Below are 23,038 nucleotides of genomic sequence, written 5' to 3'. Positions count from 1 at the left end.
TTCACCTCGCACGAGCAGAAAGATGAACCTTCATCTCAGTCTTGTGCCAAGTGGTGAACATCTTCTGCCGTCCCAGCCATCCAGCACTGTCAGGGTGCAACTTCATGTCAAAGTTCCATACGACGCGTGCGAGAATGACGCGGATCTCAGCGTACGCCAAGCTGCATATATATGTCAGATCTCATATCAAGAAAGACATCAGGGGCCTAGGTCATGACTTACTTCTTGCCAATGCAGTTTCGCGGACCGAAAGAAAACGGCTGGGCGGCACTCTTCTTGTCTGACTCGAAACGCTCATCGCCTAGCCAGCGCTCAGGATGGAACCCGTCGTGCTCGCGGAAGTTGACCGGGGAGCGGTTGACGGATAAGTGGTGCACACCGACGGAGTAGCCACCAGCAACGAACTCGCCACACACTGTTCGTCCTCCACCAGGAACGACTCGAGGGAAGGTTCCGGGCCCCGGGGGCCCGAGGCGAAGAGCCTCCTCGATGACGGCGTTGAGATAGCTGAGCTTGGCTGTGCTTTGGATGGTGATGTCCTCCTCCTTTTCGAAGGTGTCGCGAATCTCAGCAGTCAGCTTTGCCAAGGTGTCGGGGTTTTCGCAGAGGTAGTAGGTCGCGGTGGTTAGTGCTGTTGCCGTGGTCTCACTTCCAGCGACGATAAGGACCTGGGCAGCGGCGTAGATTTCTTCCATGGTCATGCCATTCTCATCAGTTCCTTGGAGAACATAGTACACTGCACCGTTGGTCAGCAGCTTCTTCACGATGTCCGACGGCGAGGCACTTACTGAAGTCGGGGCGTTCAGTCTTTTTCTCTAACCGCTTGTTTACGCGCTCAACACCAAAGTTAAATTGGGCAACTCTCGTCTTGATGAGGCGGCGAGGAATGAGAAGCAGCAGCATCTCTGACAACGGCGAGGGGAAACGACGAGCGGCGCGGAGGTAGGTACCGGCCTGGAAGATGTCGAAGACGGCATGAAGCCACCAATGCCATTGCGCATCCCGGAGACAATAGAAAGGTTCACCGAAAGCCAGATCACCAATGATGTCGAATGTGGTGAAGTTGTACCATGAGTTCATATCCACCAACGACGTGTCGGGGCTGGAGACCTGGCCATGGAGCTGATGAACCAGAAGGTTGACATAGCCGGTGATGACGGACTCTTGGGCCTTCAGTGCCTTGTCGGAGAAGGCTGGGTTCTGGAGCCGACGCATACGCTTGTGACCGGCATCGTCGGCAGTGAGAATATTCTCAACACCATTGACATTCTTGTTCCACCATTGGGCATCCTTCTCGTAGTTACCATTACCTTCCCGATTGGGAAAGCCTGATTCATGTTAGTCAATGTAAAGACCAAGCTAATGGGTGTAAAAACGCACCATAGATAGCCTGCCAGGCTTGACTGGAAGTGTACGAGAGCTCGCCCGGCGCAATTCGGACGACTTCGCCGTACTTCTCGTGCCATTCCTTGACCTTCCAGTGACTTACCCCACGGACATCGTACCAGAGATAGTAAGCGCGGGTAACTCCAGCCAGCTTCGGACCAGGATAGTGGCGAAGTGGGTGTAGGAATGCGTTGTAAACGCACTTGGCGACAACTCCCAAGATCGCCTGGGATCGAGCTAGATTAGTATCAATCTGTTAGTCAAGTTTTCGTCCCTCAGACCTACTAGAAGCACAATAATTCCAAGCACCGCCATTGCAGCTAGTCAGTGAGGTTGCAAGACCCCGCCTGTGTACGATACCGCGCGGAGGGCCTTGGGGATATGAAACGAACGGAGCAAGGCGTAGTCGACGGATCACCTGACAAGGGCAAGAATACTCTCATGCGCAGCTGTCCACGAGTACTCGGGATGTGGAAACGGCATCACGTTCCCAAAGGGGGAGGGAATCACGCCCGTAATATGACGCATCGCCGCTGTCGGGTGTGGGAGCCGCTTGGCGAGTCATACAGACAGCTCCCTATCAAGAAATCAATTCGCGGCGTCAGCGTACTGTTATCTGTCAATCAAGCAGGTGCTTAAACTTTCGGTCAAAGGATCCGCTGCCATTGTCACCCTGCACCGTGGGCTTGGGAGCGGATGGCCCCGAACTTCACGAACCTACGCCGTTACGCTTGGACGGACTGGGCAGCGATGGGACGTTCGTCGATGCTCATCTTGGCTTCTGGGGTAATCGTGGAGGGCGGCTGACTCGCCGCCGGCCAAGCAATTTAATATACTTTAGCGATTACTGCCGGGACCCGTTTCTTCCACTGATATGAATAGATATCAAAGCTTCGATCTGTGGGGGCAGCCTGTGGCTGCGGTGCCGCGCTGTCGCACGAATGTGACAATACGGAATTACTCGTCACCGTCGTCGGGTTCGTCGTCGGAGCTGGCCCGGCCGGCAGATGAGGTCTTATCCAGGCAATTCCTGCTCAGTGGTCGTATGCCCTGGACGATCAACTCGTTCTCGGACGAACACTCCCAGGGTGCCCTGGTCGGGCGTAGATATCGCGAAACGTGACAGGCCTGCGCGAAACATCTACCCTGTTGTGTGCCGATTCCCTGGCGGTGTACCCTGGCTGTTCGACCTCCACATGGGATGAACCAATGAGCTGTAAGCCATCGAAGATGCAGCTCCGAGTGTAATGGAAGAGATATGCAAAGACGAGGAGGTAATGGAAGTAATGCGGTCGCATGTGATAAATTGAGGAGCTTGATTCTCCAGAACCAAGGCTCAGCTCTCAACAAATACTCTACTTTCGTGTTCAGCAGCTTCAGAGCCCTTCGAATTATACCACAGTCTTTTTGTTCAACAGCCGCCAAAATGGGTGAAATAATCATGTCAAATGAGCCCTGGGACTTCCTGAACTCGGTTCTCCGGTTCAGGGACGACGACTCCCAGTTCTGGTGGGACAGGACAGGGCGCATGTTCTCCAAGCTCCTCAAGTACGCCGGCTACAGCGCAGCAGAACAGTACCGCGAGCTCAACTTCTACTCCCTCTTTGTGGCCCCTGAACTTGGCCCTTCTCCAGATTGCCACGGCAATGTCAGGAGATGGAGGAGTCCTGGGACGCCAGACTCCACGCCGATCGACTTCAGCTGGGAATGGGGAAGAGATGACCATGCTGTCGTGAGGTATAGCTTCGAGCCCATCGGCGCACATGCCGGTACCGAGCTAGATCCTCTCAACAGGTATGCGACAAACGACTGGATCTTCAAGCTCCAACAGCAGAAGATGGTGCCGGGTCTGGATCTGGAGTGGTACAAGCACTTCACGAACCAGATCCTGCAGCATGACAACCGCACATCCAAGACAGTTGACTGCTTCGTTGAGGAGACAACACCCAAGGCGGGCACTGTGGTCGCACTCGACATTGAGAAGACCGGCCCTGTCATGAAGATTTACATCTACCCCGGACTCAAGGCGGAGGAGCTGGGCATCAGCAACCTCGAGCTTGTAGAGCGCTCCATCCGCAGCCTGCCGCCAGATCAGTTCAACTCCCTCAACGCTGAGCCCCTCTTCGACTTCCTCCGGGAGGGTACAGAAAAGTACAACTTCGAGACGGGCATCCTCGCCATTGACTGTCTGGCGCCAAAGGATGCTCGCATCAAGGTGTACATGAGAGCCCGCCACACCACCTTTGAGTACATGATGGACTGCATAACCCTCGGCGGCCGCCTCGACATGTCAGGGGAGGCCATCGAGGATCTCAAGGACTTCTGGAAGACCTTCCTCGGAGACGCCTCGGATATGCTTCCCGACGACGCGCCCGGCAGAGCTAGCCCCGGCTTCTACTACACCCTCGGCTGCGGCAAGGCCATCTCGCCCAAGGTGTACATCTCTCCGCAGTATTTCTGCAAGAGCGACGTGGATGTGCTGTCCCGCCTCCGCAAGTTCTTCTCCACACGCCGATCGGATCAGATGATGGACAACTACGAAGCAGCCATGGTCGATATCTTGTAAGTTATCATCACGCCATCGATCTAGATCTTTAATTCCCGTGCTGACGTCTCCACAGCGGTACCAAGACGCTGGATTCCCGGTGCGGCAGCCACTACTATGTTGGTTGCGCGTTGGCCAAGGGTCAGCTGAGAGTGGTCACTTATCTCAGCCCCCAGTCCTTCGATTGTGAGAAGGATAAGATCTGCTCACGTAAGCCGTAGGCGAAGGATTCGAATGCTTGTTTGGAGTCTTGTTTTGTCTTTCTTACCTAGTTGATATCCAGATGAGTTTATTGGTGTTGTGTATTGTGGATCAAAGTGTTGGTTAAGTGAAATCTCAAACTGTACATAACATACACTCAAATAAAATATTGCATGCCACTTTACATTGTTCAATTAGCAACTTTGGTGTTTCTTTGGTGTTTAGTTGAATCTTGGCCGACGTTGAACTTGGCTTTCGGCTATGAAGCTATGTCATCATGCCTAGTAAGAAGCTTGGCATGCACTGACCAGTGGTCGCGACAGGGCTTTGGTTGCATCTTTTGTGAGAAGCGAGCAGCATACTTTCGGCTCCTTATTGACGTTGAACTCTATTATAGCTAATGACGCATCTACGCATTTACCTCCTCAAATATTCCGATAAATGTTCCATCAAAGCTACTCTATGTTTTATGTGCTTTTGCTGACGTCTAGCTCTAGTGCAGCCTTCTCTAACAAATCGCAAGCCCTCTTCGCACCGCCCTGTGCATTCAACTCCTCCCCGATTCTAGTCGCATTGTCCTTGTAACTTGAGTCATTGAGGATCTTGTAGACCGCCTCCTTGACGTGGGCCACAGAAGGGTTGTCTGTCCTCAAGTCGATACCTGCGCCAACCCACGACACCCGTGCAGACGTGTCCTTCTTGTCCTCTGATGTACCAGCGCAGATGAGAGGAACGCCGTGGGACAGTGCTTGTGTGACGCTGCCGTAACCACCGTTGGTGATGAGTAGTCTCGTGCGCGGGAGGAGCTGGTCGTAAGGAACCCAATCCGCGATGCGGACGTTGTCTTCAATCTGCACCTTCGCTCGGATCTCGTCTCCAAGCTTTGACGGCACCACTATCAGGAAGCGCTTGTCTTCTTGCAGTGCCAGGAGTCCAGGGATGATGAGCGACGTCGGGTCCATGGCAAAGGTTCCCTGCGTGAGGAACAGAATGTCCTGTCCCTTCGAAGGCGCGCAGAGCACATCATCCCACCACTCAGGCAGGTTGGCGTTTGAGCTGCCGATCTTTGCAACCAAGGGCCCGACATAGTGTGCTTGAGGGATGATGGGCTCGGGCCCTTCTTGAAATTCAAGCGATGGGCACGAAGCCTGGATATGCAGGAATGGGCTGTATGAGAATGCATCTGTGGGCTTCAGCGGCGGCAGGCCTAGCTTCTCTCTCTCCGGGTTGATGACCGGGAGAACCAGCCGCGGTTGACTCAGGAGCATGCCGAGGGCAGACTGCGCCGGATGCGCGGTGGGCTCGGGCCCGACCTCCGGGAGGTATAGAGGAACAACTCCGAGCGTCGCGTAGGATGGGATCTCTCCAAGTTCGTACACAGCTGCCATGCCCTGCGGGAGTGCATCGTTCAAGACGTAGTCAGGCTTGAATGTCTTCAGCACTCTGCGGATATCAGCCACTTGGGCCGTGAGCCGCCCGCCGAACATGACCTCCGCTGTTTCTGCCATGTCCTTCGGGTCTGCACCGTCAAGATTGGCATCGACCTTGATCACATTCTCCGCTGGGACGAACTTCGCTCCCGAAGCAACAACTCGGGCTTCTTGGGGAGCGATCGTTGTCCAAACAACTTCGTGCCCTCGCTCAACGAGCTCCCTCGCAACGGCCTGCATAGGCAAGACATGACCGGTAGCCGAGAAGCAGTGAAGCAAGAACTTCAGCGGCCGTCGATCCTTCGGTGCGACCGTGCCCGCGCCATCTGGCGTTGATAGATGCATTTTCGTGATCGGATTGTCGGTGAGACTTGAGGTTGGCTTGTCTTGAGACGACGTGGCTGAACTTAGCGATTGGATGAACAGCCTGGCGCATTCACAGGCCAACTGACACTTTCGCGCTGCAGCTGAGACACTCTCTCTTGCATTTAGGAGGGATAAACGGCTTATCGATGCATTGGCATTTCCGAGCTTCTGATTCGTCGGTGTATGTTGATGTGTCAAAGCCCGCGCAACAGGGAATATTGAGGGGGAATCATCAAGCTATCTACCGAGATCGGGCGCGTAACCAGGATGATTCATGATAGGGTATCAAGTGATTGATTTCCAGAAGCACGAGAGAAGAAACAAGTCCGCTGCGGATCTCTGATAGCGACGTAAACTCAAAACATTACCCCGGACATTTGGAACCCACTCGCATGAGTCGCAGTCGACCGGCGGCGGCAGGCGAGTCATGCATGGCGATGGAGTCGTAGATAACACGACGTGGCAAGGGGCTGGGGCTATCCCCTCCCTCCACCAGGGTTGAAGCGGCAGTTGAGAAGACTGCAGATGGATCACCGCACGTGGACGGGAGGGAGTTAGGGTCACGAGTAAAAGGTCCGCAACACCGCCCTTGAACCAAGCTGCTGCAGCGGAGGAAACCCGACAAACCTTCCTGTGGTAACATACCAATCTGTTCCATACGAAAAATGTCCCGCGCTGTCGATAAACTTCCCGCGCCCGCAGAAGAGCGGCCTATGAAGGTTATTGGACTTGGTCCAAGCAGGTAAGTTTAGACGGAAGGTGCATCAGATATGTTGGTGTTGGGGGCTAAAGTCTGCGCAGAACAGGCACTCTTGGGCTATGGCAGGCTCTGAAGACATTGGGCTACAAACCTTTTCACATCTCAGAATTGCTGCCCTATGGCTTTCAGCAAATGAGGGCGCTTCAAGAGGCTATTATCGCCAATGATACGGACAAGCCTTTTGGTCGTGCTGAGTTCGATAAGCTGTTTGCTGGTTACGACGTAAGTGATTGTATTCATAACTTGGGTTTAGTGACGAGAAGAATCCGGATTGACTAATTGAAACCCAGTGTATTGTTGAGAGCCCCTGCTATCTGTGCCCCAACATTGTCACGGAGTATTTGGAAGATCCCAACGTCAAGTTCATCTTGACCGAGCGGACACCAGAGTCTTGGGCCAAGTCCATTGCCGGATCTCTAGGCGCATACCATGCGAAGCTCGCACAACCGCCTCTGTCAGTTGTCAGATACTTTGACAGCTTCGTCTGGGAGTTGAGGGCGCTTTTCAAGGCCATGACGCATAGATGGTCTGGTGGCCTCGAGCCCAGCGATCCTGGCTTCAAGGACGCCATGGCCAAGAGCTACACTGAATAGTAAGTCACATCCTCACCCCGATTCTCTCGAGCCTAGTCCCTGACTGACATTTTCATAGCCTTACAAGCGTCAAGGCTCTTGTGCCGCCCGAGAGATTGCTTGTATTGAATCTTGAGAAGGGATTCGGTTGGGAGGAAATTTGCACCTTCCTGGGTCATGAAGTCCCAGAGGAGCCGTATCCTCGCATCAATGCGATGGCTGACTTCCACGTCGCTGCGGAGATGGTCCTTGCCCCCGCCGTCAAGAAGACCATGCGCATCTTTTCATCCGCTGGAGTCGCTCTGGCTGGTGTCGCTATATGGTACTGGCAGCGCAGGAGATAGGCCACTCTCCATTTGTGTACGAGTCTCAAGCTCAAGGAGGACATTGATATTCCCTGGCAACGGCTCAAAGGATGTATCTGAGGTTAATGATACCCGTGGAAAGGACAAACAATTGGGTCGAGGTGTAAGGTCTTAGCATAGATAATAGCGATCGCATAATTCATTCTACTCATTCAATTGCTAGCCAGCTTCAAGCTATGGATCATATAATCCTTTTCTGTAGCTGCACAGATGCAACTATTGAGCCCCCTGAGGGTCATAAGCAGATACCTCCACCTCGATGCGCATCCCTGGTTGCCCAAGTTTCGCGACGCCGACGCCTGTCAGGATAGGCGCGTGATCAGGTGCCCATTTCTTCATGTTCTCTATCATCCGATCCATGCCCTCTGAGGTCCACGCTTCATCAAGAGCGTAGAGACGAATTCGGAAAACCTGTGACCAACCCTTTCCCCCAGCATCCTTCAAGGCTGTAAGGGGCTGGCCCCTAGGCTTGTTCAACGTAGAGGTGCCGTCGATTGACTATTCTAAGCTGAAGAAGGAGGAAAGGACTTTACAGGGATAGGCGCCTAGCAGCAGTGATGCAGACCGGGGCTAGGCGGTGTGCTACAGCAGAATAGTGGATCCGGCGGAGCCGGATCTCGGTAGCTGCTCCGGCAAAGCCGGAGATCTCGGCCGGGCTCTAGCCCGTTACATTACCTCCCCGCTCCCCTCCGGCGGCGCGTCCGTGGCGCTAGAGCTGGGTCTCCGTCGTGCTTCATCGCAGGGCCGTAACGTTGTTCGTAAGCCTCCATCGCTTCCGTCCCCTGGAGCGTCTCGATAGGCTCCCAGGTTCTCTCTGCGTATCCTTCCCACTTAACCAGCACTTCACGGCGTCTCCCACGCCCTCGACGCTTCCAGGCGGCGGCGTCGATACTCTCTACATTCCAGGTCTCCTCGCCTTCGTCATCTATAATTGGGGGCGGCTGCTCGTCGTCTAGCGTTTGCCCAGGTAAAGGGTCGTTACCTGCACGCTTCAGGGTATCCACGTGGAAGCGTGGGTATATAGCCGTTGGCACGTTAAGCTCTACCACGTATGGTGAGATAACCTTCGTAACGGTATACTTATGGTGCAACCAATCCAGTTTCTTGCATGGCCTAGGAGACCTGTAGTGGCCCATGTGAAGCCAGACTTTGTCGCCTGCTTCTAGTCTCTCCGTAGGCTGGCGCTTCCTGTTAGCCAGCTCCTCATAGCGTTGCTGCGTTGAGGCAAGGGTCGACCGTGCCATATCCATCACGTCCTGGAGCCTTGTTACCAACTTGCGTGCCAGGTCCTCGCGACGGCCCCCATGGTCTTCTGGGTCTGCCTCTTGAACCCGGACAGGCTCTGGGTGGTATCCGTGTTCTAAGAAGAAGCTGCTCATGCCTATAGCGCTGCTATCGCGGCTGCAGAGCGCTAGTTGAGCTGCTGGGAGGTTATTCGCCCAATCCTTCTGCGAGTAGGTAATGTAATTGCGTAGGTAGGCCTGGATCTCTTGGTTCATCCTTTCTGGGCCGCCATCAGTCTGTGGGTGATAGGCAGTACTGAGCCGCTGTTCTATTCCTAAAAGCTTGCAGAATTGCCGCCAGAAGCGGCTCGTCCAGTTGCTTCCTCTGTCGCTCACGATTGAAGTAGGGACGCCGTGGAAGCGGAAGTGGCAGCTCAGGAATCGTTCAGCGCAGGCTTCAGCTTCCATACTTTCCATAGCTTCAAGGGTTACGCCTTTTCCTAGCCGGTCGATAATTACCCAAAGGTATCGCTCACCCTTATCCGTAAGGGGAAGGTCGGTAATGAAATCCATAGCGAGGTCGCTTCGTATACGCTGCGGTATTGGTAGAGGTTTCAGAAGTCCTTTTCGATGCTCTCTCCAGATGTGGCTTCGCCCGCAGCCATCGCAATTGCGGCAGAAGCGTCGTACTAGCTGTGACTGGCCAGGCCAGTAGAAGCGCCTACTGACTAACGCGAGGGTATTATCTCTACCAGGGTGGCCACTAAGTACTGAGTCGTGGCTGCTTTGAACGATACGAGTACGTAGTGTGTTCGCCTCGCTATCTAGGTCTTCGCTACCTGGTACCCAGATCCGGTCTCTGAATAGTAGTCGGTTGCCATTATCGATCTCACACTCAGCAATCTGGACCTTTAGCTTGAGGCTAGGAGGGAAGCTTCTTTCTCGTTGTTTCACAGCATTATATGCCTGCTGGTAGACTTGGTCTTGCCCTTGGGTCTGGTCCCAGAGTTGCTGTAGTTCCTTATCGTCGGTGAACACAAGCACTGATGGGGCTGCCTCTACGCGTCGTGTACGCGTTGAGGTAAGGGCTACTTCGGGAAGAAGCTGGAGAATCCGGCCTTGTTCGCGCTCGTCCTCTAGAGACGTAGGTACGTCTTGTTCGCGTCTAGAGAGTGCGTCTGGCACTACTGCTTCACTTCCTGGCCGGTACTGTATCTCGAAGTTGTACTGAGACAGCTCCTCTGCCCATCGGCTTTGTCGTTCTGTGAGCCTCTGCTTTGTCATGAAGTACTTCAGGTTCTTATGATCAGATAGAACCTTGAACTTATTGACGCTCTGCAGTTCCGCTCTCCATGCTCGTAGGCAGCTAATAATAGCTAGCATCTCCTTATCGTGGATTGGGTAGTTGAACTGGGCGGCATTCAGCCGCTGCGAGTGGTATGCTACTGCGTGACGTCTCCCATGCTCATCTTCTTGTGACAGTACTCCTCCAAGGGCGAAGCCTGAGCAGTCAGCCTCAACGTAGGTTGTACGCTCAGGGTCTAGTTGATGTAGGATAGGCTTGGCTGCAAAGATCCTCTTAAGCTCCTGGAATGCTACTTCCTGCTCTTTACCCCAGTGGAATAGGACGCCCTTCTTTGTAAGAGATATAAGGGGTCCAGCAATCTCTGAGTATGCTGGGATGAAGATCCGATAGTAGTTTGCAAACCCTAGGAAGCTTCTAACTCCCTTAACCGTCTTTGGCGCAGCCCATTCCTTGATTGCCTTCAGCTTCTCAGGATCGCAGGAGATGCCTACTCCTGCGGTGATAATGAACCCTAGGTACTTGACTGTCTTCACAGAGAACGCACACTTATGAGGGTCTAGCCGGAGCCCTGCAAGAGCAAGCTTCCGTAGTACTAGCTTAACCTTTGCTTCGTGGTCTTGCCGTGAGCCGTTTGAGTAGATCAGTACGTCGTCCATATATGCCGTAGCGAAATCGTCTAGGTACTCTCGAAGCACTCCGTTGATATATCGTTGAAATGTAGCGGGGGCTCCTGTAAGCCCAAAGGGTACAACTAGCCATTCGAATAGCCCATATCTTGTCCTGAAGGCCGTCTTATGCTCCTCTCCTTCAGCAATTCGTATCTTATGGAACGCTGCAACCACATCCAGTTTCGTGAACCACTTAGCAGCACTAACAGTGCGTAGTGTCTCTTGGATTAAGGGGAGAGGGTATCGGTCGCGCTTAGTGAGTTCATTAAGGGCGCGGTAGTCAACACAAAAGCGTATCCCTCCCCCTGGTTTACGTACGAACAGTACTGGTGCTGATGCCTCTGAGCTGCTGGCGCGGATAAAGCCTTTATCCAGTAGGTCTCGTAGGGTCTTACGGAGGACGAGGAGTTCTTCTCGTGACATGCTATAGAGCGGCCCCCATGGTAGTACAGTCTCATTACCACTACTATCCTGTTTGATAGGGATCTTATGGTCGACCCCAGGACGATGTGGTGGAAGGTTGGCGGCTTCGTCAGGTTGGAACAGCTTGTGGAACTCAGCTAGTATAGCTGGCGGAAGGAGGGCCTTTAGATCTGCCTTCTCAGTCTTCTTCGTAAGGGCCTTCTGTATATCTGCTAGGCTGATGGCTCGGACTTCGTATCCTGCAGTTCGTTTGGTGTCTCGTTGTGCTCTCCTATAGAGTGCAGTGAAAGGAGCTCCTGGAAGGAGACGCGCGGCTCTGATCTCCCTTACTCGATCTGGTTCTTCTTCGCCTTTTAAGCGTAGGTCTACGCCACCCCTCCTATGCCGTATCCGTTGTGCAGCGGCATCGTATAGAATACGGTTCCTCTCCATCCAAGGCTTCCCTAGGAACAGGTCGTCACCAAGGCTACGTACGGTATATGCAAAGATCTTCTCATCATAACCACACAGCTCTAGGTTGAAGACAACTACACCTGTTGCTTTTGTAGCGCCTGTAGCGTCGCTAAAGCTGCCTAGCAGCCGCTCAGAGCGGTCTACTACCGGTAGGCGGAGCTTACGGGCGAGGTCGTGGTCGATAAGGGAGTATAGATCGCACCCAGTGTCTACTAGGGCGTCTGCTTGAGTGCCCTTGTGTATGCGGGTAGTGATCACTGCTGATTTGCTGCTCATGTGATGCTTGAACTGCTTCCATTCTGTAATGTCACTAGGCTTGGCCTCTAACGCCCGACTTCGCGTTAGAGTTACTCTTTTCCCGAGCTCTCTTCAGCTTCAGAGCTTCCTAGCTCCTCTATAGCATTACTATCGCTGCTCTCCTCTCGCCTCTTAGCTTTCTCAACCTTCTTGACCTTCTTAGGCCCTGAACGTCTTGGCTTAGGGCACCGTGTAGCAATATGGCCGATCTTATTGCAGTTATAGCATTTACGGTTATCTTTCTGGGGCCTTATGTTGTCTTCTGATGAGGAAGAGTCGCTGCGGTAGCGCTGTGACTTTGCGGCTCTTCTGGGCTCCTTAGTCCGGCTGACTCCAGCCATGAGGGTGTCCCCATCGGCATCTCGGTATCGTCGTCGTTCGTGACGTTCCTGGTAGGTCCTACTATCTAGCCCTGACCCTATTATCATAAGGACCCGGGCGTATTCTGGGTAGGTTTTCGGGGGATCGATTACACTAATTAGACGGTCCCGCAGAGTGGAGTTCAGGGCTCCTTTCAGATAGTTGATTCTGACTGCGTCTGCCCAGTGTCCTCCTCCACCTTCTGCTAACTCCTTCTCAAACTTTGGGAGGAATGTAGCAAAGCTTTCGTTTTCCTTCTGTCGGATAGTACGTAGCCTATCCAGTGCCCTGGCTTCTGCATTGGGATCTCCATAGCGAGTCTCAAGGTATTGCATAAACTGATCGGAGGATTCCGCTCCATCTGCTCCGCCTTGAGCGTAGTAGGGTGACGCCATGGTTTGAGCTGTGCCTTCCAGCCTTGCGTAGATGTATGCGAATATATCGGCATCACAGTCGAAAGCTTCCCTATCTCTTCGTATCTTTCCCTTCATCTCTAGGAACCAACGTTGGAAATCTTTACGTATGCCGCTAAACTTTGGTGGGTTTGGTATTTGATGTTTCCTCCGCCCTCTAGCTGCCATCGTTATACCGTCGCTCGTTGCCTGTATAGTTGTATCGGCTGTGGACGGGGTCGTTACGCTGCTCGCAAGCGGCGTAGGGGTTGCTCTATCCGTTGACATAAGCCCATTCAGAGCTGTCAAGAGCTGCGTCATCTGGGCCGTCTGCTGGGCCATCTGGTCCTGAAGAGGACGGACGCTTGCGTTGACCGCTTCGTTGATCCGGCGATCAATCTCAGCATTCATCGCGTCGTTTACGCTACCCTCTGGCGGATCCATCGTGCCGCTCTCGTGAGGTTCCATATAGCGTCTTCTCGTTGCGCTACCCTCTAGCGAATCGTCGTGTCGCTCTCGTGAGGTTCCGTATAGCGTCTTCTCGTTTGCACTACCCTCTAGCGAATCGTCATATCGCTCTCGTGAGGTTTCGTATAGCGTCTTTTGTTGTCCAGCTTAGAATATGTAAGGGGCTGGCCCCTAGGCTTGTTCAACGTAGAGGTGCCGTCGATTGACTATTCTAAGCTGAAGAAGGAGGAAAGGACTTTACAGGGATAGGCGCCTAGCAGCAGTGATGCAGACCGGGGCTAGGCGGTGTGCTACAGCAGAATAGTGGATCCGGCGGAGCCGGATCTCGGTAGCTGCTCCGGCAAAGCCGGAGATCTCGGCCGGGCTCTAGCCCGTTACAAAGGCCAAGTCTACATTGGAGAATGCTTGGTCTATTTCATCCAAAAGATCAGAGTGAACCTTCCCTGTTGTCGGATCCCAGCCGCCTAGATGGAGTAAGGTAAGCATGGGCACGGAGAAAGCCTTCATACTCTCGAATAAAATTGGAGGAACTGCGCACCTTGACCTGATATCTCGATGTTGTCTCCGACTCGGACAGCTTGACTGTAGTGCATCTCCTCAAGAAGGGTCTTGCCATAGTCGCTGTAAGAGAAGTACTTGAGTCCAGACATTGTGTTTGTAGTATGGTATGGTTGAGATAAAGAGCTCGAAAATGAATGTTCTGCGTGTTAGAAACTTTTTTGCCTTATATCAGACTGATGCATTTGAGTTGACATGGATTATTGGAAAGTGGAATGTGTACTTAGTATTTATGATCGGTGATTATGACCATCATCAATACACATCAATACGCTGCAATCACCGACGCAACTTGGCGTTCTTGGCCAGCATCTTCGTGCGGTGGGATTCAGCGCCGGCTTAGTAACTCTTCACTGATCAGAACTGGACAAGAGTATGATGGTTTAGAGTATACCCTGTAACCCTCGAAGGATTCAACCATGCGATGGCTGAGCGAGCCACGAAAAGCATTGCCAAGGCGGCTCAGCACTCCCACTTACTAATACAGTCGGGGCAATGTTCGCCGGTCTCACTTGGAGCCAGCAATTGAGTAGGAGAACCGGCGCAACGGCGCTAATGCTATCCCGAAGATTATGTCAGAAGGCACTTACGATCAGACCATTGGATCGGCGCCAAGGGGCGAAGGATGCGGCTGCCAAGTCAAGCAAGCCAGATTTCCCCAGGCATGCCAGGCTGAGCTTCCGCGCCTTTGGGCGGGAGAGAGACGGGGGAATTCCGTGCGCGGTTGAATCCGACTTTAGCGCAATCTCAATGTGGCTGGTGAGGCTCGCCGCATTCCTCACTCCCGCCGCAGTCCTCTGATCGATCGGCTCAGAGCTTTGTCTCAGTCACAAAAGTCAATGATTTCATCATCTCGGGCCGAGCACCCCGCGTCCAAGTCTTGCACTGCTGGAATGCTTGATTATATCACTGCTCTGTCACCATGTACATTATGGCGCCCTCTTATTCACGTTCCCGGAAGAGTCCCGGAGCAGGCCCGAGAGGGACCCACCCGTCGGCCCGGAGTGTTTCCAATAGCCCAGGTGCCGGCGGCCTTAAGCTCGGACCCGCCTCAGGAAGATCGTCGCTGCGGCGGCTATGACCGGTACGGCGCCGTACTTCAAGAACGCCAATAAACCCTGCTTGAGCTGTTGCTCCTTGAAGTCCCTCGTCCACTTTTCAAACTCAACCGAGTCGTTGAGATGGGGAAACGGCTTGTCCGGTACGTCCTTACCCAAGAACGTGCACAAGGGCTCCCAGCCAGATCCCAGCTTGTATTCTAACAGTCGCTCTTTGGGAACAACTCTCCGAATCTTCTCGGCGTGCTCCAAGTTCGTCTTCTTGAGATTCTCGCGCCAGCTGCTAATGTCATGAGCGTCGAAGATCTTGTACAACACCTTCTGTGTCATGATCGTTGGCTGTGGATTCTTGAAGCGCTCGAAAATGTTGATGACCACCCATGCCTGCCAGTCAGAGAATGGTGCGACGACACATTCATTGAACGACTTGTACCAGCTATCGATGTCCCGGTCCACAAGGACCACTTTCGCCTAGACGCAGTGATTAGAATCATGCTTTACCCGGGAGACTTTTACGAGCTCGCTCACGTCTGGGTAGGCCTCAAGCAAGTCATCCGTGAAGCCGAGCACGGGACAGTCCGACAGAACGGCCCATCCCTTGAGGATCTCGTCGAATTCCTTTCGTCCAAAAGGTGTTCCCTTCCCTTCATACTTGGCAAGATATGCTTCTGTCCAGGCCTTTTGGTCGTCGGGTCGTAACATGTATTCGAAGCCATGGTACGTCGGTAGTCCAAGTTCTTCGTAGGCAGCCTTCATAGATGTGCTGCCAGTTCTTGGCATGCTTAGGTGGAGAACTTGCACGCCAGATTCATAAGTCATCGTGGCGGTTGAAAGTGACTTGACCAAGAAATTGGCCGGAAGTGGTCATCATGGCAGGCAGATTAGCCAGCTTAAGTAAAGCAGCATCGTTCCACAAGAAGTGGAACTAATGCGCCTGACAGACTTATCGCAGTTGTGTGGTTTCTTTCCCGCCCATAGTGGCTCTTCAGTTTTAAGGGGTCTTTTGTGTTACAGATACGCGCCCGGTATGCAGCATTGTGTTGGCACCTCATTATGCGCTCCGCTGACCGGTCTGGCAGCGGTCCATTTTGTTGGTCGAGAGCCACGTTGCCACTTCAGAATGCGACTTCCCGCATGAAGGGCACATTAAAAAGGCTACTAATCCACCAATGACAAAGTCTTTCTAATGGATTGCAACATGCACCTGAAGAATGACAACATCCGATGCAGCCAAGACAGTCGGCATCGCCCATCCTTAGGTCTCGCAACAGCTGGGTACGCAGAACATTATGGCTATCAAGTGAGTCATTTACTGTGCGTCAAACAAATACCCATCAAATTTGATAATATTCATGGATGCACCGACCTTCGTATATGTTGTACATCACCTGCTCCCAATATTAAGATAAAAAAGTATGAGATTCGATTTTGTGACACGTGAGGTATCTCAGATACATGTAGTCTCACGAGACAACGCAGGTTGTACCGAGAGCCCGCTCAGTTGGCACCAAACGGTCAATTCTCTAAGCTTTCCAACTTCACTTTTCTAATAATTGAAGCTGAAAGAAAAGTTCCCGAGTGATAATAATTCCTGATAGTATGGTATAACCTCAGGGTTTGTCTATGCTCTTTGTCTGTACTAGGTACCTGTGCGATCTCTTGATTCCATCTTTGAAATAGGCGCGATCATTTTGAGTATGCACCTGGCTGCATAAAAATGTCTAGGCCGTGTATGGTTCACTAATTTTTCTTTCTGAGGGTTGATTATGGCCCCCAAGGTTGCCTATTTTGCCTGCGTATGCCCGGGCCTGTTGCGCCGAACCTTAGTGCGGTGACTAAGTACCGCTAGGGGCATCCATGGATCTGGTTTTCTCCGTTTACCAACAGAAGAGCATCAAAAGACCGTCATCGCCCACCAACGATACACATAAATCTCGCAAACCAACACAGAATAAAAAAAATAAAAATAAATTTCAGTATGGGTAATTATCTTTCAGTTCCCAAATCCCAGAGTCCGCCGCTAAAGGTCGTGACGCCACCGCCAGATCAACCCGACCTCACGCCCGTTCCCCAGTCATGGCATGAGTTCGATGAAGAAGCCTCAGAATGGAAACCAGTGGAAAATGTCACTAATGACAGCCTACGAGACGAACCGACTCGGAACTTTGACCCCGATTTGAAGTTGACGATAGCCACATGGAACGTCGACGCATTTGCCGAGCGTTCCGCCAAACGGCTGTCTTACCTCTTGTCCAGGATCCTTGACCACGCGCCGGTTCCGGACGTCATCTTCCTCCAAGAGGTGAACAAGGGCATGGTGCCCCTAATTCTGATGAATCAGCAGATTTGCGATGGGTGGTATTCCAGCGAGAAAGACACGGTCAACTGGGGCGGCCATCTATTCGCGACCATGACGCTCGTGTCGAAGGCGCGGTTCGGACACCTGGGGAGGTCTCAGTACGGGGCTCTTGGGCAAGTTTCGCGCATCAAGTACCGGTCGTATTACGGCAGAGACGCACTTTGCAGTGAGATATTCCTGCCGTCCAATCCCTCATCGATCCTCCGGCGACCTACATTCAAGCGCATCGAGCTCATCAACGTACATCTGGACTCGCTTGCCAGGATTCCGTCTCTGCGGCCCCATCAACTTTGGCTTGCGTCAAAGATACTACGTGAGGCGGGCCACGGCCTGGTCGCGGGAGACTTCAACCCGGTTCTTCCTGAGGATGAAACGCTCATTGAAGGGAACAATCTTGTCGACGCTTGGAAGGCTGTCCATGGTGAAGAGCCTGGGTACACTTGGGGAGTTGACGGGACCGCGCCGTTCCCGCCCAATCGAATGGACAGAGTTGCAATGGTGGGACTGACGCCCGTGCACATGGAGGTGATGCATCCAGATACCATCGTCATTCAAAGTCCTGAGGTCACCGAGAAAAATGTCCCTTGGAGTGACCACTCAGGTCTGAAATGCACTTTCACGATCAATCCATGATGGAGACTTGACGAACCTCTGTGTATTGGGAATCATGACTCTGAGTTCAACAGCTTACTAAAACTACTATTTGAGTTTCATGAATCAGGTTGGACTGTTTTCACCACAGCAAGATGGTGTTGCGAAGGGGAAGATACATAAGCACAATATCGGCCTAATTTTCCAATATCAATCATGCATTAAAAACATTGTGAACTTCTCTTCTCCTATACGGCCAGATTTGTTACGTGCATGTTCGTGGTCTTCATTGTAAGCAAAAATAGGGCCCCATCAGATTTATGGCTGCCTGCACTAGGCAGCGAAGTGCCGAAAGCCCCAATCTGTGATTGGCCTGGTCGGACTTCATCAGCCTCCGTTCGATCTCATGTCATCTTCTTTCTTTCAGAAAATCGGCCATCTTTGATGTTTTCTCTCTTCATTCCAACGACCTGCTTAAACAGAACTAGTACACCGGGCACGTAGCCTTTGAACATGGAACATCTTCCTCTACCACGCGACCCTATCAATGAGCCCCCGGTCATTAAGCTCGCGACGGCTCAATTCCACAACCCCGGGCCATTCCTCGACTACCCAGACCGGCATGGCGCTCTTCTCAGCGGTCAATATCCACACGTACCCACCCAAGCCGATGCGCTCCAGGGCCGTTTCTCAGCCGGAGTCTCAAGCTACAACGTCCTCGATTACTACCAAGGATGGCTGTTCTTTGCGCTCGTTAAGGAATTTCTCGGGGATGACGGCGACTATGATGCACGGAAGAAAATCATGTCTTTCACTTTCGACGAGGATGGACAGCTGAGCAGCGCTGCGCTTTCGACCAAGTCGTTGCACAAGGACTTGACGGCATGGAGGGAAACCGGACGTCTATCAAGCATTCGGCGTGGCGACGAATATCCCAAACATCTCGACGAATGCCTCGAGACCGCGTTCGAGGCTCTTAATAGCATCGATTCCAGATTCCCCGGCTTTCTTCGGGTCTTCAGAGATGAAATGATCTGTCTGGCCAGTGTGGCTGAGACACTGGACGTGGCGGTCCAGACGGCTCTAGAGCATGGGCCAGTGGCGGGTAAGACTCTGGTGACAACCTGCCCTGCTCTGACAGGATGACCGGGCTCCGTCTCGTTCCAGATGAACAATTAGCTAATGAGACTGCCGCTTAGAGATGAATCATGACGAACAGTACTTCCCAGCCCGACCCAAATATGGGTGGTTCGCAACCATTGCACCCCTCCTGGATCCGTTGAGCCCCGAGACTAAGAGGGCCATGGTCAACGCGGGCTGGTGTCCCGGCGACATTGGCAAGATTCGGGACACCTTCACGAGCATTGAGGCGTTCTACTATCTGCAAAATTTCAAAGCCGACTCCACGGTGGCTGATTTACACAAGGACTGCCGAGAGTATGGATGCAATGTTAGAATCCCCGCCGTGCCCAAACACGAGAGTCCTGGGTGCGAATGCCCAGGCATGATGACATTTGACGAGGAGCACCTCATCGAGATCTATCAAAAGGGGGACATTCCCTGCTTCGCCATCGGCAGGCTCGAGGATGGCGGTCTCGGGGTGGCATTGACCTCAATCAGCATCGACGAAGAGTCTCAGAAGGACCCCGAAAACCACTATGTCGCACTGTCACACGTGTGGTCTGAGGGGATGGGAAATGTGCAAGCGAATGCACTGCCATTCTGTCAACTCGCATATGTGATGCACTGGTCGATGATGGCCTATCAGGTGGTCGAAGATAAGCTACGGGAGGAGGACACGACGGGAACGGGAATCAACGTGCAGACGAAACCGAAAGTCCGGCAGATAAACCTCTGGATCGACACAATGTGCTGCCCCGCGACTCCGGGGTATGGTAAGAATTTGTGCCTGTCGAGGATGCGGGAGATTTATGCAAACGCCTATGCCGTCCTCGTCAAGAGCGCGGTCCTTCAGGCAACGAGTGTCAGGGACATCTTCGAAGACACTTCCAGGGGTCTTATCGATGTTGCCACGCATATTTACACGTCGCCGTGGATGCGTCGCATGTGGACGCTTCAGGAAGGCGTTCTCGCCGGCGCGTCACGAGCCCGAGGCTCTGGCGACCGGCTCTGCTTCGCGTTCCGCGACAGCCTCCTCTCCCTTGAATCAGTCGTCAACCTACTGAAGCAGGCCCCAAAGCACGAAGCGTCCCTGGCCTTCCGCTTCATCGCAGAGTTCCGCGACCTCAGCGTCAGCATGTGGCAGCTCCCCGACGAGACCAATACCCCCGGGCGCAAGGTGCACCCGTTGAACTTCTTCCTGCAGATGCTGGTCAACGCGCTCAAGCACCGCAGCTTGACGGTTGCGTCCGATGAGGTGATATGCCTAGCTACGCTGCTGGATCTGCGCATCAAGACGGCGCGCGGGGAGGTTGAGCCTCTTATCGGCGACGGGGAGACGCCCGAGGACGGGATGTGTCAATTGTGGCGCAGGGCCGAGACGCTGCAGGGCGCCGCTGGGCTGCCGGGTGACATCATCTTCTCGTGCGTCCCGCGTGTTCAGGTGCCCGGTTTCCACTGGGCGCCCCGGACGTTGGTGCAGTATGCCAAATACGGGAACATGTTTGTCTCGCCTTCGAGCCCCTACCCGGCCAGGATCGAAGATGAGGGCCTGAGAGTGAGGTTTCCCGGCGCGAAGCTCAACTGCTTTGGTGGCCTGGACATGGTGGGAAGGCTGCTCCCCACTGAACCGGGATCGACTGATGAGAACGGTGATGGGCACGGTAGAGATGCAGAAGCAGGAGGCGAAACGGTCGTCCCACGCGTCCTGATGATCAAGGTCCCGACGGACGGTGATCAGTGGTATGCAGTTCACGTCTACGAGGAGCCAAAAGACGGAAAAGAGGATGGGAGTTATCCACGATCATCGGAGGAAGATGAGGAATCAAGGCCAAAGGCAATCGCAGATCGACACGACGATCTGGTGCAGCTCATCAGGAACGGCTCCGTCGCCCTGGTTTTCCGGCCCGGTGAGGTGATCACTGGGCCCGGCCTACTGGTGTCCATACCGACATCGCCGTCTTCGGCAGAGCTAGGCGCCGGGTTAGCGATGCTAAGTCTGAACCCAGAGCCGCTTCGGGTGCACAGCGAGTTTCCCGTGCAGATCAGACCCCTTGCCGGACCGTCCTGCGTCATTGCCGACGCGACGGTGCGGTGTGTCGAGGGGCTGCAGGAAGCAGTTGTGGCTGAGGCGAGACAGCGCGGGGAGGATGTTGCCGTTAGCGATGTTTGGGATGATCAGGAGATTGTAACCCGACTGCTTCGCGAAACGGCCGAAGGCTTGATGGGATCGTCAGAGGATTTAAAGAAGGCGCTCTTTTTTGAGGTGCTGGCTAGGAGAGCCTCTTCGACAGACGAGACTGCGCTTAAAATCTTCTTGAAATATGTCCGTCATATGGCATATTTTGGAGGAGGCATGAAGGGAGAGGCATATTTTGAGGATCAAGAATGGTGGGTGGACTGAGCTTAGAGGTGACACAAGTAGCTTGAAGACAACAGCGCCCGCTCACACGTTTAAGACTAGCTCAGTGTCCAAATCGAAAGAGGGTAAATTAGCAGTGAAACACTGTAAGACCATGTCATGCTGCATTTGGAAGGTGCAAAGATCAGGTTTGCTGGCAGCGAAATTGCGCAAAGAACACGGTTGATAGGGTGACTGGAAATGGGAGACTGATAACTAGTCTGCAGCAGACAACATCTACGAGCTTTCAAAAAGGGTGATGCTACAGTAACGGGCCGGGCTGATGTCGATGACGAGAGTTGGGGAGCGAGGTTAACCTGAGAAAACAGAGATGAAGAAGCGTGGAAAGCGCCATTCGAAAACCAGGTGTCGATGATTCTGCCTAACGCACGCCATATCAAACGTCTTTTGGGTTGTTGTTTGTGGCGCTGGGGAGGCTGAAGCTATCGTGAATCTGGCCGTAGGGACCGCGTTTGAGGGGCGACGATGTTCAAGATGTGGCGATCAAGCAGACACGTTCGCGCGAAATCGATGACTGGAAAGGCTTGAAGTGGCTGTGAGACATTCGATAGCCGAGAACAGGGGCGTCAAAAACCCCACCAAACAAATGACGTTTATTTCATGAAAGCAGATCCAACCATGTAAGACATCAGACTAGGGCAGATGGCTTGGCGGCCCGGTGAGATTGGATCGCATACCACTTACTGAATGCGTGACACCCCCAAGCTCAAGAGTGCTGCCATCAACATGAGTTTCCATCGCCGAGCCTTACGAATCCGGCCTCGAAGGGGGGATTTTGTGCGGTTTTGTTCGGCCCGAGGCCACCTGCGAGCCGAGTTCGTGAATTCAAGCGTGAAATGCATCATTGAACTCGGGAGCCAACCTAATCTCACAGGCCCACAACCACCCGACGGGTTCATCCGAGAGAGCCCGATCCATCGATGCTCCTGCCGACGGGATGTGACGTTGGACATCGGGTATCTTGGCATCCCAGACTGGCCACATGCGAGTCGACGGGAGGGCTTGCAACCCCAGAGATTGAGTCGGATTCTTGCCCCATTGTCGCATCCGGTACATTGCTTACTGACCTAATCCGACCATTTCATAGTCTATTCTGCGCGCCGGCCCCATTACCGACGACGTTGGAATCTGATCTGCAGTCTTTATGTCTATTCCGAGGAGCCCTATCACAACGAGAAAACTACTGGATGTACTCATTGCTAGAAGTCGTTCATAAGGGGTACTTCCCCCCACGAATCTAGTCATCAAGTGGATAGCAAACGGTAAGAAGGTGCTCTCCATCCCATCCTCTTTCGGCCACCGTCTACACGCTAATTGAGGCACACACCACCAACATCTCATAGCACCCTCCGCAGAGAGCGGACGAACGACTCCAAGAAGGATGTCTGCAATCGGAAGTATTCGATAATAGAAACACTTGGCAACAATGTGACAAATGGATGTCGATGCTGTCACAGAGAGGTCATGGACCATGGATTGGTCTAGACTACCTCAAGTGCCGCTGGTTCCTCAACCTCGAATCATACGAAAAGCGCGAATGTCACCTTCAAATTTCTCTTGTTCTAGCAAAATACCGTGAACTTTCTTTCACTCTTCAACAAGGTCTTACCAAAGATCTTTCAAGTGGACACTACAGAATCTCGCATGTTTCTTACGTGATCTTTGTTTTCCATGCTACGAATCTAGCGAATTCCGCTCTCACTTTTTTGAGCAACA

At 53.1% G+C, this 23,038-nt stretch overlaps 8 protein-coding genes across 8 annotated transcripts; 4 read left to right on the top strand and 4 right to left on the bottom strand.

Annotated features, from left to right (window-relative positions):
* Nucleotide 1: 1 nt before the first annotated feature.
* Nucleotides 2–1,701, bottom strand: aclL-0 (Cytochrome P450 monooxygenase aclL; the record flags this gene model as incomplete). The annotated part of the gene is made up of 5 exons (XM_032021974.1): nt 2–161; nt 223–736; nt 789–1,328; nt 1,381–1,612; nt 1,672–1,701. 5 exons carry the CDS (start codon nt 1,699–1,701, stop codon nt 2–4), a joined length of 1,476 nt encoding a protein of 491 aa, XP_031892806.1.
* A 1,111-nt stretch (nt 1,702–2,812) lies between these two features.
* Nucleotides 2,813–4,152, top strand: sirD (4-O-dimethylallyl-L-tyrosine synthase; the record flags this gene model as incomplete). The annotated part of the gene is made up of 2 exons (XM_032021985.1): nt 2,813–3,948; nt 4,008–4,152. 2 exons carry the CDS (start codon nt 2,813–2,815, stop codon nt 4,150–4,152), a joined length of 1,281 nt encoding a protein of 426 aa, XP_031892803.1.
* A 447-nt stretch (nt 4,153–4,599) lies between these two features.
* rebG-0 (4'-demethylrebeccamycin synthase) lies at nt 4,600–5,907 on the bottom strand (the record flags this gene model as incomplete). The annotated part of the gene is made up of 1 exon (XM_032021996.1): nt 4,600–5,907. The coding sequence occupies one exon, from the start codon at nt 5,905–5,907 to the stop codon at nt 4,600–4,602; it is 1,308 nt and encodes a 435-aa protein (XP_031892804.1).
* A 686-nt stretch (nt 5,908–6,593) lies between these two features.
* CGGC5_v010750 (uncharacterized protein) lies at nt 6,594–7,604 on the top strand (the record flags this gene model as incomplete). The annotated part of the gene is made up of 4 exons (XM_032022007.1): nt 6,594–6,670; nt 6,730–6,910; nt 6,979–7,280; nt 7,340–7,604. The coding sequence occupies 4 exons, from the start codon at nt 6,594–6,596 to the stop codon at nt 7,602–7,604; spliced, it is 825 nt and encodes a 274-aa protein (XP_031892738.1).
* A 692-nt stretch (nt 7,605–8,296) lies between these two features.
* Tf2-6-2 (Transposon Tf2-6 polyprotein) lies at nt 8,297–13,865 on the bottom strand (the record flags this gene model as incomplete). The annotated part of the gene is made up of 5 exons (XM_032022030.2): nt 8,297–11,074; nt 11,141–12,008; nt 12,050–13,347; nt 13,609–13,679; nt 13,754–13,865. 5 exons carry the CDS (start codon nt 13,863–13,865, stop codon nt 8,297–8,299), a joined length of 5,127 nt encoding a protein of 1,708 aa, XP_031892536.2.
* A 942-nt stretch (nt 13,866–14,807) lies between these two features.
* On the bottom strand, nt 14,808–15,650 carry CGGC5_v010748 (uncharacterized protein; the record flags this gene model as incomplete). The annotated part of the gene is made up of 2 exons (XM_032022041.1): nt 14,808–15,302; nt 15,360–15,650. The coding sequence occupies 2 exons, from the start codon at nt 15,648–15,650 to the stop codon at nt 14,808–14,810; spliced, it is 786 nt and encodes a 261-aa protein (XP_031892535.1).
* A 1,159-nt stretch (nt 15,651–16,809) lies between these two features.
* On the top strand, nt 16,810–17,823 carry CGGC5_v010747 (uncharacterized protein; the record flags this gene model as incomplete). Its single annotated transcript, XM_032022052.1, has 2 exons — nt 16,810–16,813; nt 16,877–17,823. The coding sequence occupies 2 exons, from the start codon at nt 16,810–16,812 to the stop codon at nt 17,821–17,823; spliced, it is 951 nt and encodes a 316-aa protein (XP_031892534.1).
* A 471-nt stretch (nt 17,824–18,294) lies between these two features.
* CGGC5_v010746 (uncharacterized protein) lies at nt 18,295–21,304 on the top strand (the record flags this gene model as incomplete). The annotated part of the gene is made up of 2 exons (XM_032022064.1): nt 18,295–18,886; nt 18,981–21,304. 2 exons carry the CDS (start codon nt 18,295–18,297, stop codon nt 21,302–21,304), a joined length of 2,916 nt encoding a protein of 971 aa, XP_031892533.1.
* Nucleotides 21,305–23,038: the final 1,734 nt, after the last annotated feature.

This window comes from Colletotrichum fructicola (genome assembly GCF_000319635.2).
Source record: "Colletotrichum fructicola Nara gc5 chromosome Unknown KSG_Nara_v1_contig06, whole genome shotgun sequence".
Taxonomy (NCBI): Eukaryota; Fungi; Ascomycota; class Sordariomycetes; order Glomerellales; family Glomerellaceae; genus Colletotrichum; species Colletotrichum fructicola.
Note: the sequence above shows the minus strand (reverse complement) of the source record. Positions and strands in the feature narration are given on the sequence as shown.